Source organism: Pristis pectinata, chromosome 8, assembly GCF_009764475.1.
Source record: "Pristis pectinata isolate sPriPec2 chromosome 8, sPriPec2.1.pri, whole genome shotgun sequence".
NCBI classification, from domain to species: domain Eukaryota; kingdom Metazoa; phylum Chordata; class Chondrichthyes; order Rhinopristiformes; family Pristidae; genus Pristis; species Pristis pectinata.
In genome coordinates this window covers 41,788,333-41,813,397 of record NC_067412.1, presented here as the reverse complement: position 1 = coordinate 41,813,397, position 25,065 = coordinate 41,788,333, and the positions used below count along the sequence as shown (strand labels likewise).

The following is a 25,065-nucleotide window of genomic DNA, read 5'->3' as shown; positions in this document are numbered from 1 at the left end:
GAAAAAAATGCTTAATTTCCAATCTCTTTTCAAAGGATGTATTTCATTACAATTCATTACACCAAGAGCGAAAAGCTGAGACTCCATACCAGCAACCAAAAATGTGTTCTTTTGGAACTGTTTATCACAAGGTGTTCTTATGCAAAATAATGTTGGTATAAGTACGTTTTTGGGTTATATTTATAGTATGTGTCAAAGTTTTTTGCCTCATTTCAATATTGATTTATAAATGAACATACTTCCCTCTGCAAAATCTAATTAAAGCTAATGCTTGACATTCCAATGAAATTATAGTAGCATAATGCAAGGCCAAATTGATTATTCCAAATAAGGCAATTTTTAATCTTCAACAAAGCCAGATAAATTATAAATACTTTGCCATTTATATTGTTTTCTTGGGTTTCACACTGAGAAAGAAAGAAAATCACAGGAAGGAGAGATTTTGGATGAAAATAAGGTAAGCATAATGTAAGGATCCAGGAATGTATAATGACCCTGCTGAAACGTGCAAGAGGTAGAGTGTGGGTCTCAGCCACAATGTCAGACCATGAATGAAAAATGAGAATTTTTGACTTTGAAATATTTGAGGTGGTGCTTTGCTTCCATGCATGTTACTTTGTTTTTTTTTGCATTTTTGTAGTATATAACGGCTTGTAAAACCACTATCACCACCCAAGTAGGGTAATTCTGGATAGCTGTCAGGGGGATGTAGCTGCTGGGTATTAAACTACAGCCTGACCTCCCAACCAGGAAAACGGTGAATGTAAAACGATTTGTTGTGTAATTGCATCATAATGAAAACAGTCTGAAAAATGCCCTGGAATTCTTAATGAGAAGGATCTTTTTATAAGGTGAACCCTTAGGAGACTGTTATCAAACTTCCAGTATTGCAGAACAAGATTAATAGCACTAGACAAAACACAAAATGCTAGAAAAACTCAGCAGGTCGATCAGCATCCATGGAAGTTAACATTTTGAGTCCGGGACCTTTCATCATAGCTATGTCTATGGAAGGGAGTTTTTGTTAGCACCTCATTGAAAACTTGATGGGTAAGAGAAACCACTGAGAATGAACAAGGCAAGAGGAACAGGTGGAATTCCTACCAGAGAACAGAGGAGAGCATTTCCAAGTTGGCATTCCTGGAAGAGAAGTTGCAGTGAACTCAACCGTAAATGAAAATACTGCTGGAAGTCTTAAGCAAAAAACAGAGGATGCTGGAAGCACTCAGCTGGTCAGGCCACAGTTAACATTTCAGAAGCAACACACACAAAAAGTATTAGAGGAACTCAGCAGGTTAGGCATTTCGGGGTCTTGACCCGAAACGTCAACTGTTTATTTCTCTCCATAGATGCTGCCTGACCTGCTGAGTTCCTCTGGCACTTTTTATGTGATTAATTTCAGCATCTGCAGAATCTCTTGTATCTCCAGTTGACATTTCAGTTTTGGAATCCTTCATCAGAACCCTTAATATCACTTGAGATTGTGATTAAATCCATTGTGAGAAGCATCAAATGGCTGTAGTGCTATTGGCTTTCTCAAATTTAATGGTCATTGTTAGGTTCTGTTTCTGTACTGCAACATAAAGATATGGTTCTTGAAGACTGTGTTATTAAGATATTGCTATGGCTGGACTTTCCTGAAACAAGGAGAGCTCTAAGAAACAGGTTAAATAAAGAGAGCAGTTGATAAATTTGGCAGGAGTGCAAGTCTGGGATAGGAAGCAAGCCTACCTGATAGGCAGTGCTACTAAAATGATTTTTTAATAAAGGATTTTATGACTAAATGCATTATTAATGTAATCTGATCGTGGTAGTTATAGGGTTCTGTTCAGTAAGACATGATATTATCTCACTCACTCTTCAGGCAGTCTGCTTTAGAATGATGAACAATTTTATTTGAAGTGTGTATTCAGATTCTACCAATATTAATCCATATAATGAAACATATTGATATAATTAACTTGAAAGGCATGGGAATATGAAGAAGAGTAGTCAGGTAGATTCTTTTGAGTCTCTAGTTAATGCAGTGAATTGACACATTTTTCTTTCACAATTCTAAGACCCGAGTTTGGATTCAGCTCAGGTAAATGGGTGCGCAGCATCAAATTATTGCAATTACTATTTCAGTCTTCAGAAGCAAATTGGCTCACTTAATAAAACTCTTACTCTGAATCAGAGGAATGTTGTGCGTTCAAGCCCCATTCTACAACTTGAGCCACAGCCAAAAGATTTAACTTTTTCAGCCATTACTGAGCCAGGACAAAATCAATGGAATAATGCTGTGACAGGGTGAGAGGCAGGAATGATTTATTGATGATTCAAAGCAGAAAATGGTGGCTATGATGCAAGAAAAAAAGACAACACGTGGTTAAACAAAGTGCATATTTCACAACAACATGATTCAATTTCCTCAATCCTCACCCAGTAACAATGGCGGATTCCAGTCTAGCTGGCAAGTTGTGAGCAGAGATTTCTGCTCTGTCTGGAGCAGTTCTTCAAACCCATCCTGCCTCTCTTTGCCTTTGTGGTCTTTATCTAAGCTATAATGAAATACTTATTCACCTACCCTTATTCGATAATTCTTCATAATTTGGGGTCCATCTATATATGCTGTCAATCTTAAGGCCATATTAATGGGCCCATTGTCATAGGAAATAAAGAATTCTTGGTTATCTCAATGGTAGATAACTGCTTTTGTCAACAAGACTAGGTATAATCCAGCCTAAAGCAGAAATTTCACTGCATCAGAAATTGGATAAGTGGTCACTTCTCATTTTTTCCTCATGTGTCCATAGAAGTGAGTGCACTTAAAAAGTAAGCCCTATTCTATATAATGCAATATGCTTGTACTGCTGAAGGTGTTGTTTGAGATGTGTTTTAGGTTCAGAGCTGAAATTGTTCTATTTTACAGCAAACTTTGCTAGGTCTGACCTAGACTTGGAAATGGTATTTCAGAATGACCTCGTCAGCCATCTTATTAATTCTGAGAACAATATTTTGTGAACTTTCCAGTGAGCTATTGTATTAGGTGAACTAACAGTGTCATTACTGTCAATAATCATTATCATTTCCTTTATCTCAATGATGGATAATAAAAGCTTTTGAAATTTACCATCTTAAGGAATAACCCCATTCACTAACTCTAGAGATAATTGGTGGGGACCTTAAGTGCTTGAAATGAGGAGGTTTTCTGGAATGGAGAGTCAATATTCTTCACCAGCACAAATAAATAGAGAGAGGCTCAACTTTACTTTTTCTGAAAGAGGGATTGTATTAAAAATTAATTAATGTAGCACTTGGAGTTGCGATAATTGGGAATTAATATAAACTGATTACCTGTCATAAGTTGGAAAATATTTCTGGCAAGCTGATTATTTATTTAAGAGGATTTGAATGTTCTCATAGTTGACTTGTGATAAGATACTAATCTGAAAAATAATGCAATTAGTATTCATTTGGGTCCAACTTTCATTTATTTTACTAGCCATTATAAAATTTAAATCATAATTAATTTGGAGCTGATAAAGCCATTATGTCCTTGAGAAACAATTTATTCTCACGGCAGAAGAAATCTTCAGAAATGAATAATTATTCAAAATTTCGGTTTGACTAATAAAAAAATGATTTTCCAAATCTGTCTCATTAAAAGTTGTTACATTTTTCATCTCTGTAGTCGAACTTCACAGTTTAATTTTACTTTAATAATTGTCATATGTATATATTTCTGTATGTTTATGAATCTGGATAACGTTAAGAAATAAAGCTAATGCAGTCTTTTGGAGAAATGGATGACTATGATCTTAGTGAAATGTACTTTGTAATAAGGAAGCAAAAGTTGCAAGTATTTTATTTTGTCACCTATTACAATACATGCTCAAATGAGGCTTCACCCAGTATTGTGTGCAATCACGTGCTTTGTATCCTTTTCTTTTTCTTGTTTTTTCATGGGAAATAACAGTATGTTTTTGTTGCTTGACTCAGGAAAAACTTAGTGGACCAGAATTTGTTGCCATTGACTAGGTACCCATGCTTGCTGTTGACTTTGCCAGTGGCCAATTGGATTAATTTTTGCAGATTCATTGTCAGCTTGAATTCCCAAGTCAGCCCAGTCCTCAATGACAAGGCTTTGTGTGGTAAACACCATCAGTCTGGTGAGTGGATGGTGAAGGAATTGCAAAAATAACTCTACCCATAAGACAGCTGAAAATATGTTGAGAGACGGCTAAGCCATCTCCTCCATACCAATCAACCCTTCCCCCACCACCTGGGCTTAGTCAGCTGTCAAAAAAGATAATGTTTCTGATTTTCTGAAACATTCAAAATCATCCACAAGCTATGAAAAACAAAGAATCAGTCCTTAAAGTTATTGGAAATGTAAAAGAAAACTGCAACATAATAATACCTAGCACTTTTAAACAATTAAATCATGTGGTTCAGTTGATTGGAAAAAAAATATACATCAACTAAATTCCTTGCTCCCTCAGCTATCCCTTTCTATTCCAATGAATAGAGATGATGTTCTGTGCCAGGTTAATTTGGCACAGGTTCTACAGCCAGATTTGTGTGCAAGGGCTGGGGAAATGCACAACTATTAGCTCTGCTGCTGACTTTGAGGGCTGGAATATCTAATGTAGGAGCACAGTCTGGAGACCCAAGAAGAGCAGCCAGGAAAAGAAGAGGAGAATGCTGGCACAGGCACAGTGGGCCAAGTGTACCTCCTGAGCTGTTGGATTTTGTGGAAAAGTGTTTAATGGGTTAGAAATCATTAGTACAGGAACAAGATAAATGGATAAAGTCTCTTTAAAAGGCTGGAGCTATTAACATCTGAAATGTTGACTGAAGTAAGATCTATTAGAGTAAATTATGGGCTCCAAACCTCCGATTGATTAACTATTAAATGGCTGTGCTGAATGTCAGTGAGTAATATTTTCTTTCATCACATCTTGATTCCAATGTAATTGCAGTTATTTACTCCCATCGACCAGCAGCACTAAATTGTATAGGTTTTACAAGAAAGCCAAATCGGGTGATTTCTTCTGCAGTAAAGTGGAACCACCATGGATTGCATTGATTAGCTAGATTATGAAATGTGAGACATGAGACACATCTATGTGTTACTGAGATAAACTATTTAAGGCCAATTAGTTCAATGTTCTTCAACTGTAATGAACTCTCACTGTCATCCATATATACAAAAATAAGTTTTTAGAAGTCTGTACCTCTGTGTACCATTGATCATCCAGTGGCTCTATGGATGGGACAGTTTATCAGTATTATAATATGGTACAGGATTTGCCTATTAAGAGCTTCAGAACTTTTCTTTCTCCCACCACTAAATGCAATCGGATACTTAATGCACTAGCTAAGGAACAGGCCCTTTGGCCTATGATGTTGTGCCGAACTAATTAAACTAATGACACCCAATCCCTTCTGCCTGCGCTTGGTCCATATCCCTCCATTCTCTGCATATTCATGTGCTTACCTAAGAGCCTCTTAAAAGCCTCTGTTATATCTGCCTCCACCACCGCCCTTGGCAGCGTATTCCAGGCACCCACCACTCTGTGTAAAAACTTGCCCTGCACATCTCCTTTGAACTTTTCCCCCTCTCCTTAAATGCATGCCCTCCAGTATTGGATATTTCGACCTGGAGAAAAAGATTCTAACTGTTTACTCTATGCCTCTCATAATTTTATAAACTTCTATCAGGTCTCTCCTCAACCTCCAACACTCTAGAGAAAACAACCCAAGTTTGTCCAACCTCTCCTTATAGTACGTGCCCTCCAATCCAGGCAGCATCCTGTTAAACCTCTTCTGTACCCTCTCCATAAGCTACTTCTTTTTATTCTAGGTACTTAATATGAATGAAGGTCAGATGCAGCAAGACCACTGGGTCTTGCAAATTTTGTTTTTTCTTAGTGAATGCTTCCGCCTACCAATTGATGTCCCAGTTCTTTGAAAGATCCCCATCCTCTCCACCTGTCTTCCTATGATCCTATCCTCCCCTGACACCCAACCTCAACTGGTTCCTCGATCCATCATTCTATGATGTTCTCACCTCCATCCAAGTATCTCTCTGACGCATTCTACATGTGAGCTTCTACACAATAATCTTCTAGATTGATACCTCCACTGACCACACCTAAGTCCTCCTTTCCTTCCCCCTACTCTGTCCCCCCTCTCCCACGTGATGCTGACCTCCCTCCCACTTACTATTGTCCCTTTCCCCTGTGTGCCAGCCCCCTCCCTCTTGTACCAATCTCCCTTCAATCCTCTCTGCCTTCCTTCCTCTCACCTCCCCACACCTTCATCCATACCCCCACTCTCCACCTCTGTGCTGTCTTGCCTTAAGCTCCACCCCACTCCCCTTCTCTCTGTTGCATGGCAGTGTAACAGTTAGTGTCATGCTATTACAGTGCCAGGACTCGGGTTCAGTTCCGGCCACTGTCGGTAAGGAGTTTGTACATCCTTCCCGTGTCTGCATGGGTTTCCTCCGGGTGCTCTGGTTTCCTCCCACATTCCAAAAATGTATGGGTGAGGAAGTTGTGGGAATGCTATATTGGTGCCAGAAACGTGACAATACTTGTGGGCTGCCCCCAGAACACTCTATGCAAAAGATGCATTTTACTTTGTGTTTCGATGTACATGTGACTAATAAAGATGTCTTATCGTCAATCGTATCAATTAAATAAATGGTAGGCGGAGTGGGGATGTCCAACAAAATGGAGTGAGCAGAGATTAGATACATGTTAGAAATATATTTAAAATCAGTCCCCGTCACAATTTAATCCAGACGTAATAGATAGGGGTAGAATTCCATAATCTCCATTCCACTTAGAACAGTGAAGTTTTATTTGCATTCAAATTTGCTCACAAAAGTGTAAATGTCTGTCAAAATATCATGTCTCCGCCCCAATTTCACATGAGCAGCTTCACAATTGGGAAACCGTAAGAGGACTTTGTATGAAACAATCTTAAGGCTGTGACCACTGAATGGATAAATCAATTTAGACTTTTAGAAACATAATGTTCAATTTGGTTTAAATTATAACTGTGGATATTAGAAATTTCAGTTACTCAGGGAAAAAGTTTGTTTGGAACAACCATTGTTTGGAACCCAGTGACAAGATTTTACAAATTGACATGCTTAAATGCATTGTTTTCACTGTAAACCAGACATAAAAATTTTCATTCGAGGAAATGACACCAGTACTGTAAAATAAATTGTGACAGAATATCAGTTTGTGCAAATTGGAATTGCATGCAGGTGCTTTTATAACATATTAAAATCTTTCGTCTATGTACATCCTGTTGTCACATTGTTGACATTATTTATGTCAAGTTTTTGTATTATAAATTCTTTTCATCAGACTTGTCACTGTGATGGTGTATTGTCGTAAAATATAATCCTATGTTTACTAATCACAGTTTCTAACTAATTTTTCTTCTGGATTTTGCATCCTAAGAATGTGGGGAAATATCTTTGATCAGTTTATGTTTTGTTAATTATTTATTAAAAAACACTTGCATTAATATTTCATTTCAAATATCTGAAGAATGGAAAACAAAATTCATAGTACTTTGAAATAAAATATTCAATGTTTGGACTGCACAGAATCTGCAATATAAAAATGCATGTAATTTGTTCTTCATTTCTGTCAATGGGCAACCCCTTTACAAAAAATGTTAATTGAGTTTAAATATTGTTTATACATTGCATGGAAAGGCAGAGTATTATATTTAAAATAAATGTTTCTGGCCTAGTCAACCTCGAAGGTGAGTTGGTATTGTATTTGGGGCAGTTTCCTAGAAAAATACATTACAGAATGGAATGGACCATTTTAGATCTGGTCATGTGGAACGAGTCAGAATAAGTTACAGAGAATGGTCCTCTTGGGAAGAGTGATCATAACCTGATAGAATTTCACATTCACTTTGAGGGTGAGAAACTAGTGCTTTAAACTTAAATAAAGGTAATAGCAAAGGCCTAAAGTGGACTGGAAAAGTAGATTAAAAGTTGATGAACTGGAAGACATATAAGTAAATATTTAATTGGGAAATACTGTTAAGGGAAAGGTGATTCATCTGTAACTAACAAAGGAAATTAAGTACAGTGTCAAATTAAAAGTAAAGGTATGCAATGTTGTGAAGATTTAATAGTGTACCAGATGGTTAGGAAATTTTTCAAAACCAGCAAAAGGTGACTCAGATGAACTGAAGAAAGTTAAAATAGATTATGAAAGTAAACTAGCAAAATATAAAAAAGAAGCTTCTACATGAATATTTAAAGAAAAGAGAATAAGAAGTTGAGAGTGAGAGGTTGAATGAGGAATTAATAATGGGAAATAAGGAAATGGCAGAGAATTCGAATTTTGTGTCCATCAAGTTAGAAGGTGAAATGCATTCTAGTAATAGAGAATCAGAGGAAGCAGGAGAAGAGGAACTTTGAAGAATTATCATTAGAGAAAAGGTTCTAACCAAACAAATGGGTCTAAAGGCTAACAAGTCCCCTGGACTTGATTGCCTGCATCCTAATGTTTTAAAAGAAGTGTCTACAACAATAGTGGATGTATTGATTATTACCTTAGAAAGTTACATTGGTTCTCGTGATGTCACGGCATTGTAAAACTGCAAATATATCAGCCTTACTTAAGGTGGTGGATGAGTGCACAGGAGAGCAGTAAAATGTAGGGGAGCCTGTCATTGGGAAAATGCAGTATTGAGCAAGTGATTACAGGACATTTAGAAAGTCATAATACAAACAGAGTCAAGGTGATTTAATGAAAGGGAAATAGTGTTTGAGTTCTTTGAGAATGTAATGAGCAGGGTGGATGAAAGGGAACCAGTAAACGTGGTATATTTGGATTTCCAAAACACATTTGATGATGTGCCACATAAAAGGTTATTGGCTGTAACAGCATGGATGTAGGGTGGGCTAACCAATAAAAAAACAGGAAGTTGGAAAATTGGTCATTTTTAGCTTTGCAAGCTCTCACCAGTGGGGTCCTACAAGACCAGTGCTGGATCTGCAACTATTTATAATCTATATTCATGACTTAAGGCGGCTGAGTATATTGTATCTAAATTTGTTGGAAGTACAAAGATAGGTGGGAAACCAGCTGGTGAGGAGGTCACAAAGGGTCTGAAAAGGGAGACTGTGGGCACAAAATTTGACAAATGAGGTGTAATGTGGGAAAGATGACGTAATTTACCAGTAGGAGATAGAGAAAAGTAATTTAAATTGAAACAGACTACAAAATGTTGCAGTTGAGGGAGGGTCGGTGTTTCCATGATGATACAGCCAATAATGAAAAAGGTAAATGGAATGGATTTTACTACAAGAGTGATATAGAATAAAAGTAGAGAAGCCTTGCTATAACTGTTGGGACCAATACTGTTTGATCTTATTGAAATATAGAAAGCTCTGAGGTCATGCTGAGAGACTGTTTCTCCTTCTTAGGGAATCTAAAACTAAGGGGCATAGTATCAGAACGAGAGGCTTTCTACTTAAAACTGAGATGAGGAATATCTTCTCTAGAGGGTTCTGAATCTTTGGTAATCCCTATCCTACAGATATGGAGGCCAAGTTATTGAATATGTCCAACTGAGAAAGGAGATTTGGGGTATTGAGGGGTTTGAGGATTATGGGGAGTAGCATATAAGTGGAATTGAGGCCAGGTTTAGATCTGCCATGATCTTCTCCAGTGTCAGTGCAGTTTGAGAGTCTATTTGGAGTCATAGAGCAATACAGCATGGATACAGGCCCTTCGGCCCAACAAGTCCATGCCAACTATGGTGCCAACCCAGCTAGTCCCAATTTCCTGCATTCGACCCATATCCCTCTAAGCCCAGCCCTGCATGTACCTATCCAAGTATTTCTTAACTGATACTATTGTACCTGCCTCAACCACTTCCTCTGACAGCTCAGCCATATACTCACCACCCTCTGCATGAAAAAGTTGCCCTTCAAATCCCGTTAAAATTTTTCCCCTCTCACCCTAAATCCATGCCCCCTAGTTTTGGACTCCCCTACCCTGTGGAAAAGACTGCTACCATCCACCTTATGTATGCCCCTCATGATTTTATAAACCTCTATAAGATCACCACTCATTCTCCTACGCTCCAAGGAGTATAGACCTAGCCTGGCCAACTTCTCCCTATCAGGCCCTCTAGTTGTGGCAATATCCTTGTAAATCTTTTCTGCACTCTTTCCAGTTTAACCACGTCTTTCCTATAACAGGGTGACTAAAACTATACACAGTACTCCAAGTGCAGCCTCACCAACAACTTGTACAACTGCAACATAATGTCCCAACTGCTATACTCAATGCCCTAACTGATGAAGGCCAGTGTGCTAAATGCCTTTTTCACCACCCAGTCTACCTTTGTCGCTGCTTTCAATGAACTATGTACTTGTACTCCTCGGACCCTCTGTTCCATTACACTCCCTAGTGCCCTACCATTCATAGTATAAGTCCTACTTTCCAAAATACATCATCTCGCACTTATCTGTATTGAAATCCATTTGCCACTTCTTGGCCCACTTCAAAAACTGATCAAGATCCCCTGTAATCTACAATAACCTTCTTCACTATCAACAACACCTCCTAATTTCATGTCATCCACAAGCTTACCAACCAAGCCTTGTGCATCCAAATCACTTACATAAATAGCGAATAACAAGGGTCCCAATACCAACCCCTGCGGCACCCCACTAGTCACCAGCCTCCATTCAGAGAAACAACCCTCAACCACCACCCTCTGCTTCCTACCTCCAAGCCGATTTTGAATCCACCTAACTTGCTCTCCCTGGATTCCATGCAACCTAACCTTCCAGACCAGCCTATCATGTGGGACCTTGTCGAGGGCCTTGCTGAAGTCCAAATAGACAACATCCACTGCCCTACTCTCATCCACCTTTTTGGTTACCTCTTCAAAAAACCATAAAAGGTTCATCAAGCACGACATTCTATGCACAAAGCCATCCTGACTCCTCCTAATCAGACTCTGTCTATCCAAATGCTGGTAGATCCTGTCCCTCAGAATTCCCTCCAGTAACTTCCCCACTACTTGATGTCAGGCTGACCAGCCTGTAGTTCCCTGGCTTGTCCTTGCTACCTTTCTCAAACAACGGAACAACATTAGCCACCTTCCAGTCTTCGGAAACTTCACCAGTGGTTAATGATGAAGCAAAAATCTCCACAAGAGCCTCTGCAATTTCTCCTCTAGCCTCCCACCAAAGTCCTAGGATGCACTCGGTCAGGCCCTGGGGATTTATCCACCTTAATGTGCTTTAAAGCTGCAAATACCTCCTCCCTGGTAATATGAATGTTCTTCAAAACATCCTCACTAGTTTTCCTCATCTCCTGAGCAACCACCATCTTCTCCTCAGTAAACACCGAAGAGAAATAGTCATTAAACATCCCACCCATCTCCTGCGGCTCAAGACATAGGTGGCACTGCTGATCTCTAAGGGGACCTACTCTCTTCTGGCCAACCTTTTACTCTTAACATAGCCAAAGAATCTCTTGGATTTTTCCTGAACCTGGCCTGCCAGATCCATCTCATACGCTCTCTTTGCCCTCATGATTTCCCTCTTAAGACTACTCTTAATTTTTTTTATAGTCATCAAGGGATTTACTCGTCCCCAACCTCCTAAACCCAATGTATGCTTCCTTCTTTTACTTGACCAGAGCCTCAATATTTATTGTCAACCAAGGTTCCCTAAACTTGCCAGATTTACTTTTCACCCTGCTCCTGGACTCTTGATATCACACTCTTAAAAGCCTCCCACTTGCTATTCGTTCCTTTCCCTTCAAACAGGCTCACCCAATCTACCTCTGTTAGATCCTGCCTTATTCCCTCAAAATTAGCCCTGCTCCAGTTTAAGACCCTAACCTGTGAACCTGTCCTATCCTTTTCCATCACCATCTTAAAACTAATGTAATTATGGTCACTAGAGCCAAAGTGCTCCCTGACTGCCAATTCAGTTACCTGCCCTATCTCATTACCTAAGAGAAGGTCCAGTATTGCACACTCCTGAGTAGGGCCCTCTATATATTGACTCAGGAAACTTTCCTGGACACATTTTGCAAATTCCACCCCGTCCAGGCCCTTATAACACTCTGGATAGTCCAGTCAATACCAGGCAAATTAAAATCTCCCACTAATGCAACCCTATTACTCTTACAACTATCAGCAATTTTTCTACACACCTGCTCCTCAAGTTCCTGCTGACTATTGGGGAGGTCCATTAATACAGTCCCACTAAAGTGACCCTCCCCTTCTTGTTTCTAAGTTCTACCCATGTGGCCTCACTGGGCAATCCCCCAAGAATGTCATCTCTAAGCACTGCTGTTACGTCCTCCCTTATCAAAAAGGCAACACCCCCTCCTCATTTACCTGTACCTCTGTCACGCCTGTAGCATCTGTATCCTGGAAAATTGAGCTGCCAGTCCTGCCCTTCTCTCAGCCATGTCTCTGTTATGGCTATAAAATCCCAATCCTCGGAGCCAATCCATGCTCTGAGTTTGTCCGCCTTACGTGTTAAACGTGCATTGAAATCAATGCAGTTTAACTGGGTATTCCTTTCCCTCCTTTTACTGTGCCCTGGCTATTCTGATTACTAAGCTTGCTGTTACTGGCTACAGCCTTATCCCATGACTTTCTCTTGCTCAGAATCCCATCCCCTTGCCAATCTAGTTTGAAGCCTCTTGTGAAGCACTTGCAAATTTCCCTGCAAGGATATTGGTCCCTCTCTCATTCAAGTCCCTCTTGTCCAGGTCACCTCTACCCCAGAAGAGATCCTAACGGTCCAAGAACCTGAATCCCTGCGCCCTGCACCAGCCCCTCAGCCACAAATTTATCTGGCCTATCTTTCTATTTCTGACCTTGCTAGCACGTGGCACTGGGAGAATCCAGTGTAATTTGGCCTATTTCTGCTCCTGATTCTTATATTTTATCAGGCTATCAATAACAGCACAACAATCAAGGTCTTGGAAGCATCATGTTGAAAGTAGTCTTAAAGCAGATTGTATCTATCTGTCACTTTACTGCATAAAATTACATAATATGTGTCCCACAGGCTATTCCACCCAAGTGGTCCTCCTTGGTTTTATGCACCACATAAGTTGCTTCCTGTCCTTCCCATTGTTCACTGTCAGCATATACTTCTATTCCTTTTTCCTACTTATGTGTTCATCTGAAATGTACCATACTGCTTGCTTCAGCAATGCCTTGTGGTACTGAGTTTCATATTCCAGCCAAAAAACAAACCGCTGGAGGAACTCAGCAGGTCAAACAGCATCTGTGGAGACAGAGATGTAGTCGATGTTTCAAGTCAAGAACCTGCATCAGGGCCATTTTTTGACCACTCTGGGTAAAGGAGTTTCTCTTTAACTTCCTCTTGGATTTATTAATGATCATCACTTATTTATGGATCCGAAGATTAATTCATGGAAATTAGCTCGTTGTGATGTTTCTAATATCTAGGAACCACTTTCTTGTTATAGCCCTGAGTTGTGTTCATATAACACACATTTCTTAGCACATGCGCAAAGTTGCCGAACAATAAAGGAATTCTGCAGTGGTTTGGGGTAATCACCATCTTTGGCTGTAATTAAAATATGATTCTAGTTTTTACTATTTGAGTGGAAGCATCTGTGACATTTGTTTGAAGGCACAGTGCTGAAATGGAAGAAATTTATTCTTTAGAAGGATGTTGGGTCCCGTAGAAACTGCAACCAAATTAAAATTGTGACTGATTGGAGGATGTTTTATGCTTTCAAGTCCTGCAATGTGATTAATAACCTATTGTTGAAATGTAACAATAACCTTTTATTGACAACACTGAGTTGGTTAATGAGTCTATGTTCTTTGCTTCATGTGTTATCTGAACCGCTCATAAGGTTAAAGCTTTGCATCCATTTTATTCCATAAAATCTATCAGAGCCCATCCAATTTGATGGCAGATTTATAACTCCTTCGAAATGTTGTAGATTTGATTGCCATTGGAGCTTTCATTAAATCACAAAATTGATTTATGTCCACCATTTAGTAATGATAAAATAATATTTTCCAATTTTTGTCTTCAGAGATGCGCAAGCAAGTGAACAGCGCAGAGTTGAAGAACCAACGATTGAAGGAGGTGTTCCAGAAGAAGATTCAGGAATTCCGAGCTGTCTGTTACACCCTGACGGGTTACAAGATTGATGTTACTACAGAGAACCAGTACAAGCTGTCGTCGATGTATGCAGAACACCAGGATGACTGTCTGATGTTCAAGGTAAGAGCACAAGGAGTGGGGAGAGTGCAGCATTGCCAGAACAGGTTGCACTTGAAGCAATGTTTTTATTTCTCTTTGTCACAGACTAGTTTCCAGCTGAGATTCATCATGCTTATCACAAAATAGTGGAATTTAATTTTTAATAAGGATTATTTGTTTATGGTTTCCTTTCCTGTTGATTCAAATTGCTCTGTGATTCTCAGTGGCAGGTTGTTACATGGGAGCTTGTATTTCAGGATTGCCACCAGTTATAGTCCCAAGGCTGTCTGTCATTCTAATCCACCCTTCATGGTTCTGCTATGTTTCGTAGATCCTTGACTGTCGTTATCATCATTGATCGTTTCCCAAGGAGTAGTTGATGACTCTTAATTCATTAATTATTAATTCTAATAGTATTGCCAGTCTATATTACACCAATTGTTAGGGAAGGATCAAGTGGCATATATCTAAGCAACATTAGTACTCAGCCGTGGTTGACACCGATGAGACTGATTCTAAGGCTTGTTGAATGCTGGAACATGTGCTCAAGAATTATTGTTGTTAAAAAGTGATCTTTCTGAAAATCGTATCCATGGAAGTTTGATTCTTAGAAGAGCTAAAATCTGAAGCAGATGCACATATGTGAGAGAAAATTAATCCCACTTGTCGAGGATTGAGTGGGAAGACCATTCTGTCAAAGTAATAAAAGGTGATTTATTGTTAGAGCATTTCTCAGCAAGAGAAACTAAGAAATAATGACTTTTAAAATTCTGCAATGTCCTTTACTCAGCTTTTCGCTTGGTTCGTAACTCACTAGACACTACACACCTCCTCTCACAGTGGAAATCTGAAATCAAATTTCTACATCTTTCTGAAATTAACTAATACAATCATATTACACCTGGAAAAAAATTAGTTCATTTTCCTCCTGTAAAAAAGGTGGCAGAATGAACTAAACTTGCTTTAGACTGAGGAAGGACTGATCAAATTGACACCACTTAGCAGATGAAATTGAGTGATTATCTGTATAACAGCAACCTTATAAAACACTCATAAAAGGAAAGAAATTGCACTTAACCAAACATAGCATTTTGAAGAAATGACAACCTATATGGGCTGTGGAAATCTTTACAATGTGGTGCACTTAGAGTTCAAAGTGGTGACGATTAAAGATGCGTCTCGGAGAATGAAAAATAAAGTGGATGGAATTTAAAGCATAAGACCTTTGAGATGGGTGGATTGTCCCAGCAATTGCTTTTGGGACTACCATGGAGCATGATTTAAATTAATGACTTGGATTGAGATATTCAATGCAAATTGGTGAAGTTACCAATAATTTGATCAGCTGATTTGAAGAAGCAACTCTGGGAACACCAAGTAACTTGGACAAAGTCCACTGTCTTAGGCAGTCAATGGATATTGATGATAACTTGCTTCCCCTCCAGTTCTGTGGGCTGTGTGGCTGCTGAGGCGCAGGAGGTGTTTAACAAGGCAGGTATTTTGGGAGGCGCTGTTCCTTCTGCCATTTACACTGAGCTTCTGTATGCTCCCGACACATAGACTCAGAAGTTCTCAATGTCTTCCTGAATTCTGCTTGTCCATTTTGAGCAATCATGGGTTAGGGGTTTCCACAAATCAATGGAGATGTTGCAGTTTATTGTGAGAACTTTGATTACATCCTTGAATCTTTTCGCTGTTCACCTGGTAATCTCTTGCCAAGATGGAGCTTGGAATATCATGTTTGTTTTGGGTATCTGGTGTTGGGCTGCGAATTTGTGGTATGTCCATTGGAACGAAATGAGTGTAATAGGGCCCTCAATGTTGGGGTTATTGACCTGTGAGAGGATGCTGTTATCTCTTCATAGATCCTAATTATGGTAGACCTCAAAAAGCCCAAACGCCATGGACACTCTAGCTTTTGTCGCTTGGGTATCATAAGGCTGTCTGAGAAGAGCTATCTTTCTGGGATCTTTGAAACTTCAACATTTATTTTCTTGCGGCAATGCTTCTATTGCTGCCATTCTTTTGGGGCCAGGTTGATGGAAGTGATAGAATGGATTAGCTGGTGATCAATCCAACAATCATAGGTGCTTGTCATGGTGGAGCTGATGTAGACGTACTTGCTCAGAAGATGCTATTATTTAACTGATGACTGCACCCAGATCAAAGTTGATATCATGAGGTCTTGTGCTTGTCTCTCTGGTGTTACAGGGTATTAGTTATGACAGTAACATGCTCTAAACATTTCATAAGGAGGTAGACTCCCCTGGAGTAGCCTTCCTCTCTTCCTTCTTGCCAATCACATCTTTCCAAAGGCATTAAAAATCACTGAGGAGGATTAATTTGTCTCTCTCTGGGATGCGCGGGAGGGTTTATCCAGATTGGGGTAGAATTCCTCATTGCCCATATCCATTGTTTCCAATGTTTTGGTTATGTATTGATTAATGTAGTGTGCTGGTTTTTCATTCAGGTGAGCTGGAGAGTCATGAGACATTGACATATTGCACAGGTGCAGAAACTAAGATGACAAAATAACTCATTCTTGACAGCAAAACCAACCTTAGAAAGATGGAGTTCTTCTCCTAAATTCATCATTCATCCTGTCCTTTGACCTGGCCATCTCCTGCGCATCATGTCTCTCTTAGGGGAGTAATGTCAAAGTGTTCGATTTCCAGAGCTATAAAATCAGAGCCATGTACAGTCCTGGAGCTCTTGGGGCTGTCCATGAGGAGTATGACATGGGTAAGACGATCTGTGCCTGGGCCCACTCGTGTGTGCACAAGAGTGTGAATGTTCTGACAGATGACCACTTGCATGCCTACTTGTGTATGTGTGCTAATGTCCATGTCGCTCCAATCGTCTTGCACTCCTCTATTCCTCGATCAAGACCTTATTCTGTCAAGTTCTTGTGGTGTCAGATGTGTAATGACTTTTTTATGTTAAAGAAATCTCATATAATGTATAAGTAAACTGAGTATTGCAGATACATTTATTCAATTTGTTCAAGGTGACATATATATGAGGGAGAAGCAGGTAACTGTGAACGTTGACAAAACCAAAGAATGAGGTAAATCAAATTTGTATTCCCTTGCTCTGCTACCAGATCAAATGCTGGTAAGTGGGATTAATTTAGATAGATACTTGATGGTGGCGTGGACATGTTGGGCAATGGACCTCACTGACGGCTTCAATTTGATATCAAGATTTTTAATCTTCTTGCTTATTTCAATATGTGTGGGATGAATGACAAGACCTGGATTTCACCACATCATGAATACAACAATGGCACTTCAATGTAGTGCTCCACTAAATACTCTCAAATTTATCACTCTTTTTCTTTCTCGGCTCTTGCTTACCTGAACAAATATTACAACTGAAATGACAAGAATGATGATGTCAACATAAGTCCCCTGCACAACCAGTGATACATCCATTTCCCTGTCAAGTCAAGCTGGTAAAAGGCTTTTCAGTGTAATTTTTTTTCAACATTCTAATCTTAAGTTTGTAAGTTTGTAGCTGTATAATTAATGTATCTCAGTCAGCGGGAGCATATCCATTGAGAAACATTTAGTGAGCTCACCGACCATTTTAATCCAGTCTATTTTAGAACTCTGCTAATTAGGTTGCCCTGTTAAAGAGTTTTTTTAAACACACTGATCTGGATTTTTTCTTTGCATTAGCGGAGTAAATTCAGCCTTAACCACCTGTTCAGTTTCATGGCCGGCACAAGATTTAATGAATTAATGGAATTTCTTGTGCTTTGATGGAAAGGATCAATATCATAGTGCCTTTACTTCTGTTTCCTAATCTTTACCATTGGAAAAATTTTCAAATGGAGCTGAAAGGACCAATGAGGATGGTGTGGATGTAAATACCATGTGGACTATGTGATTGGGTCCAGTTCCACTGAATTCATGATCATCTGCTTAGAACAAACATTGAGGGGTTCAATAAAGTTAGCTAGATTTATTTGGACAGTCTAGATGTGTTCTGCTATTACATTTTTATGAACACAATTCTTTGGCAGGATTGCAGCTGATCCACTATTGGATCAATGGATGGAAGTCAGTTGAACAGAGAATAATGGTTTACTTAGATTTAGCTTTCCTACTTCCATGACTTGAATGTTGATAAAGTTTTAAACAGATGAAGTCAGCGGGTCGAACAGCATCTGGGAAGGGAATGGAATTGTTGATATTTCAGGTTGAAACCCTGCATCAGGACTAAGAGTGGGGAAGGGAGATCGCCAGTATAAAGAGTGGTGAAACACACGCCCAAGGTGATTGGTGGACTGAGGAGGGGTGAAGGATGACAGGCAGGTCCAGGCAGATAGGGGAGGGGTTTATTTGCATTGGGCCTCACCCTGGCAGTGGAGGAGACAGAGGATGGACAGGTCGGTGTGGGAATGGGAAGAAGAATTGAAATGGCATGCGTCTGGGAGCTTGGGCTAGCCACTGTGACAGAGCGTGGGTGTTCTGCAGAACTGTGAGTCTGCGCTTGGTCTCGCCGATGCAGAGGAGGCCACATCAGGAGCACTGAATGCAGTAGACGAGGTTGGAGGAGTTGCAGGTGAATCTTTGCCTGACCTGGAATGGTGTTTAGGTCTCAGGATGGTGGTGAGGGAGGAGGTGTAAGGACCAGTGTTGCAGAGGAAAAGTGCCAGGGGTCAAGGAGGGGTTGGTGAGTAGGGATGAGTGGACCAGGGAGTCACAGAGGGTGTGATCCCTGCAGAAGCTGGTGGGGTGAAGAATATGCGGCTCGTGGTGGGATTGCATTGCACCTGGTAGAAATGGCAAAGGATGATGTGCTGTGAAGTGAAGCTAGCATGGCAGTCTGATCAGATTTTTTTGTACAATCAAAATGTATTTTTCTATAATAAGAGTGCAGCATTAGCAGATCATAGGAGTCATAGATTAATGCAGCACGGAAACAGGCCCTTCAGCCCAACTGGTCCATGCCGACCAAGATTCCCTTCTCAGCTGGTCCCATATGCCCATGTTTGGCCCATATCCCTCCAAACCTTTCCTACCCATGTACCTGTCCAAGTGCTAAGGTGCATGCATATAAGATAGAGAGGCACTAAAGAACGTGTAAACAAAAAATCACAAGGGTGATATCAAAATTGAAAGTTGTATCTTTCAGGAAGGTGTGAAAGGATAGAGGAGAATAGAAAAGCAGAGCAAAGTGTGAAACTATTGAATGTTGGTGTTCAGAGAGATCCTTGTGTCTGCATACAAGAAATACAAAGTTAGCATGCAGGTAAACCAAGCAATTAGAAAGGCAATTGGGATGTTGGCTTTTTTGCAAAAGGGTGGCAGAGTACAGAAGTAGGGACGCTTTAGTGTAACTGTGGAGTACTTTGCTAATACAGTTTTAGAAACCTTATTTAAGGTAGAATATAATTCCTTACTAGGTGAAGAAAGGTCACCAGATTGATTCCAATTATGAAGATGTTATCTACAGAAAGATGAAGCGATTGGGCCAATACTCCCTAGAGTTTAGAAGAAAAAGAGGTGATTCTATTGAAATGCAGGGACTTGACAAGTAGATGCTGAGAGGAAGTTTCTTCTGGTGGGGGAATCTAAAGGTCTTTTTTATATTCAATTCTGGGATCTGGATGTTGATGGCAAGGCCAGTATTTATTGCCCATCCCTCGATGCCCTCAAGAAAGTTGTTCACAAGCTGCCTTCTTGAAACATAGCATTCCTTCTGGTGGAGGTACTCCTATATTGCTATTGGACAGGGTGTCCCAGGATATGGACCCCCGTGACGATGAAGGACTATTGATATATTTCCAAGTCAGGATGCTGCGTGACTTGGAATTGAACCTGCAGGTGGTGGTGTCCCAATGTAGCTGCTGCCTTTGTCCTTCTTGGTGGTAGAGTAGGTGGGTTTTGAAGGTGCTGGTTGGAGTAGCCAGGGTAAGTAACTGAATGTTCTGGATGGCAGATTGAGTACCAACCTTGTGGGCTTCTTTGTCCTGGATAGTGCTAAGCTCTGTGAGAGTGTTGGGAGTTGCACTCATCCAGACAAATGGAGAGTATTCCATCGCACTCCTCACTTTTGCCTTATAGATAGTGGAAAGTCCTTGGGGTGTCAGGATATTCGTTACACAGCAGGATATTCAACCTCTGACCTACAGTTGTAACCATTCTATTTATGCGGCTCATGAAGTTGCAGTGCGTTTTATAGATGGTATACACTACAGCCAGCTGTGCGCTGGAATAGATGTTTTAGGATGGCAATCAAGTGGCTTTTTCTATCCTGGATGGTGTCAAGCTTCTCAAGTGGAGTTGGCTCCACCTTTCCAGACAAGTGGAGAGTATTCCATTACCTCCTCACTTGTGCTTTGTAGGTGGTGGAAAAGCTTTAGGATGTCAGGTGATGAATCACTCACCACAGGATACCCAGTTTCTGATCTTATAATCATGATATTTATGTGGCCAGTCCAATTCAGTTTCTGGTAAGTGCTAACCCCCTAGGATGTGTTGGTCAGGAATTCACTGATAGCAGTATTGTTAAAATCATAAACAGGTGGATAGACTCTCTCTTGTTGATGAGTTGTATCCTAACATAATCACTTTTAGTTTATTATGTAGATATTTCTGGCACCTCTGTCATGCAAACATTACTTGTCAGCTGACTTCTGAATGTTATTGAGGTCTTCCATACAGGCTAACCCACTTCTGACCTTATGATGGAAGGAAGGTCATTGATGCAGCTGAAGATGGTTGGTTAGGCTCTGAGGAACTCCTGCAGTGATGGTCTGTGACAACACAATCATCTTCCTTTGTGTGAAGTATAACTTCAACCATTGCAGTGTTTGCCCTTTGATGCCCATTGACTGCCATTTGGACCAAGGCTGTGATGAGACCTGGAGCCAAGTGGTCTTGGCAAGTTAAAACTGGGCATCGGTGAGCAGGTTATTGTTGAGTAAGTGACACTTGGTAACACTGACAATAGCACCTAGCAACCCTTTGAGAATCGACTGTTTGGGCAATATTTAGCTAAATCAAATTGGTCCTGATTTTTGTGAAAACTGAATACCTGGGCAATTTTCCACAATGTTGGATGGGTGCCACTTTTATAATTGTAATGGAAGAGTTTGGCTGGAGATACAACAAGTACTGGAATACAGGCCTTCAGTACTACATCCAGGAGATTGTCTGGTCCCAGATCCTTTACTTCATCCAGTGCTCAAAGCTATTTCATAATATCATGAGGAGTGAGCTGAAGCTGCCTTGTTGTGATGGTGGGTATCTCAGGAGGTAGCTGAGGTGAGCATCCACTTATCATTTCTGGCTGAACATGGTTCAAGTGCTTCAAACTTGTCTTTAGTGCTCCAATGCAGGGCCCAACACCTTTGAAGATAAGTTATTCTCAGGCAGCCTTTCTCCATTAGTTGTTTGAATGTTCACCACCATTCACAACTAGATATAGCAAGAATACAAGGCTTTGATCTGACCCATTACTTGTGAATGAAAGGGTTAACATGAGAAGCATTTGATGGCTTTGGGCCTGTACTTGCTGGAATGTAGAAGGATTAGGGAGGACCTTATTGAAACCTACTGAATACTGAAAAGCCTGAATAGAGTGGTAGTGGAGAGGATGTTTCTGGTAGTGGGAGAGTCTAGGACCAGAGAGCACAGACTCAGAATAGAAGGACGTCCCTTTAGAACAGAGATAAGGAGGAATTTCTTTAACCAGAAGGTGGTGAATCTGTGGAATTCATTGCCACAGACAGCTGTGGAGGTCAAGTCATTGGGCATATTTTAAGCAGAGGTTGATAGGTTCTTGATTCGTAAGGGCATCAAAGGTTTTGGGGAGAAGGCAGGAGAATGGGGTTGAGAGGGAAAAATAAATCAGCCATAAATCGAATGGCAGAGTAGACTCAATGGGCTGAATGGCCAGATTCTGCTCCTATGTCTTATGGTTTTATGAAATCTCTTAGCTTTGTCTATTACATGCTACTTTTAGTGTTTCACACACTTGCAGTCCTGTTGTAACTCTACCAGGACGCTACATCATTTTGTTGCTCTGGTGCTGCCCTTGGCTTGCCCTCTTGCACTCCTCATTGAGCTATGTTGATACCTGGTTTGATTGTAATGGTAAGTCAAGGGATAAACTGGACCCATGAGGTTGCTGTACATTTGTGCTGCTGCTGATGGTCCTTTGTGTTTCATGGATGCCCAGCTTTTAGCTGCCAGATCTTTTCTGAATCACGATTGCAGTAGCATGATAGAGGGTGTTGGTCTGAGGACAGGACTTTGTCTCTATAAGAGCTGTGCTCTGATCACTTCTTCCACTGTTGTAACGGACAGTTGCATCTGCCAGATTATTGAAGATAAGATTCCTCATGTTGGTTCTCTCAGTATCTGTCACAAGACCAATCTGGCAGCCTTATCCTTTGGGACTCGATCAGTAGTGGTGCTGCCAAGCCCGTTTGTGGTGGACGTTGAAGTCTCCACCCAGAATACATTCTGTGTCCTTACTACTATCAGTATTCCTTGCATGTTCAATGCGGAGGAGCACTGATTCATGAGGAAGGATGTAGGCGTTAGTCATAAGAAGGTTTCCTTTCCCATGTTTGACCTAATGCCTTGAGAATTCCTGCATCTCGAGCCAATGCTACGGACCCACTCCCTCCCATGCCAAGACTACTGTGTTAACCCAGTGGGATGGGGTATATCTAGGGATTGTGATGGAGAAATCAGGCACGTTAACTGTAAGATCTAATTCTGTGAATGTGAGTATGTCAGGCTATTGCTTGACCATTCTGTGAGGCAACTCTTCCAGTTTCTTAGATGTTCATGAGGAGGTATGGGGGTAACTTTGCTGTCTCTGAAGTCAGTGCCTAGGTCAACACCAGGTGGCTTTCAAGGACTATCCGGTGATTTTTTTATGAAGTAGTTTCTTACTGAGCCACCACCATGCCCTTAATGGGTCCTTCTATTATATAACAAGGAAGTTGCTTAAAAAATCTGTCAGGGTTATGAAATGTGATACAAGATCTCAATAGTTGGCATTCCTAACAGAAGACATTCCCTGATGATGGAAAGGACTCTCATGTGTGCTCCCAGATGTTGTTCTTAGTTGTGAAGGCAGTCACTATTGTCACGCCTGCCATATTTCTTATTTCCTCCAATTCGGTCCTGTACAGCCCTAATTACCACTGCCCAAGCCCTGAAATTCCTTCCCTAAATCTTGATCATTCTTTCCCTTTTCCTTCCTTTAAGATAATCCTTGAAACTGACCCCATTTGATAAAGCTTTTGATCACCTATCATAATGTCTCCATATGTGGCTAGGTGTCTGTTTTGGTCTTACGAAGCTTTGGTGAGATATCTTGAAACGTTTCACTGCTGTTGTACTCTTTGTGCATTCGGCTCCATTGAACTCATTGATGCTGGATCTGTGAGAATGAATATAATTGATGGCCAATACTTGTGGAAGAGCTTTAGTGCTAGTGACCAGAGGCTAGCTTGTCTTCTGTTAGTGTCTAAATCCAAGGCACAGGTCATTGACACTGGAATGTTTCATGTTTTCATTTTTGTTGAAAGTATCAGTGTTTTAAAATGGTCCCATGGAAATGAAATACTTTCAACTCAAACAACTTGCATCACAATATTGTAGCATCAACCCACATGGTGATGTACTATTTGTACAATCTCCTACTATTGTATTTCCTTATAAATTATAGCAATGGAGCGGGTCATTTTAGTTTTGCTTTTATTCAGTTAAATAAATGGCCTCATTTTTTCTCTTTCCCAGAATTATACCTCTACTAGAAAAGCTGTCGGTAACCTGATTTTCATAGAGATTAACTTCCTTCAATGAAATGTGTTGTATTTGATCATTCATCCTGCATTTTATTCCTGTCTGTTTTATGGTGTCATTTCTAAGGACATCAATAAGTGTGCTGACTCTAATTCGCAGTCCACAAAATATAATGACATTTCCTTGTCTCCACTTGAATATCAACTGAATAATATTCAGTTGAATTGGATTCATCTGTACAGATCTGAAGCTGCATCCAAGCTGCATCCAATTTAACTTCAGCTTTCAAAAAAAAATGTTCTAAAAAGTGTCTATAAATAGCTCGATTCTGAAAGGATCTCATTGCGGTGTCACAGTGTGCAGTGGCAGAACTGTTGATTCTAATTTACATTTTTTGAGATGATATGCATTACCTTCAAAATATTGCAAAGATGAAATGAATACAACATAACTGACACTTCTTCAGTAGTGGTTCTTTCTTAAATAAAGTACATATGTTGCTGAAAATTGATTGTTTTAGCACCCTGGCAAGTTGCAGCACCGTTTGGCTGATCAAGCCTCTGCCAGATTATTTTTGTCATACTGATCCCCAATATTTGAGTATTTTGCACTGTGTGAGAGGGCAATGGAAGTAGACAACCTTTCCCTCAAGAGCCTTCTTCCTACTGATCTCCTGCTGATCCTCTCCTAACTTTGACCTCAACAATCCCCATCCTTCCCTCCTCACCCTGCATCTTTCTGGCTGCATAGATCTTCTTCCCCACTCCCCATCATTTCCCTTCCCCATTCTTGAGTGTCTGCTCTATCTGTGCCATAGTGGGAGCAGGTGCAGGGCTTACTGACAGTTTGTGCATGAGTACACCGAAGCCTTACATTTAAGAAAGGTCCTCCACCAACCTGCCCATTGCCCACCATTGGCACTCTTCCCTTCCCCAACAACCACCACCAGCCCCCACAAAAAAAAATTAAAGATCTGCTATGAGATCCTGGATAACCAGAACTACTTCCCATACCTTGGGAGCCACTTCA

General features: G+C 40.4%; 1 protein-coding gene across 4 annotated transcripts in view; it reads left to right on the top strand.

The window, feature by feature from the left end:
• mad1l1 (mitotic arrest deficient 1 like 1) overlaps positions 1–25,065 on the top strand; it is an 826,601-nt gene that overhangs the window by 505,469 nt on the left and 296,067 nt on the right. For all 4 annotated transcript variants that reach the window (XM_052022015.1, XM_052022017.1, XM_052022016.1 and 1 more), the window contains one exon: positions 14,091–14,281. In XM_052022015.1, the coding sequence (XP_051877975.1) occupies positions 14,091–14,281 (191 nt within the window). The remainder of the gene's footprint in view (positions 1–14,090; positions 14,282–25,065) is intronic.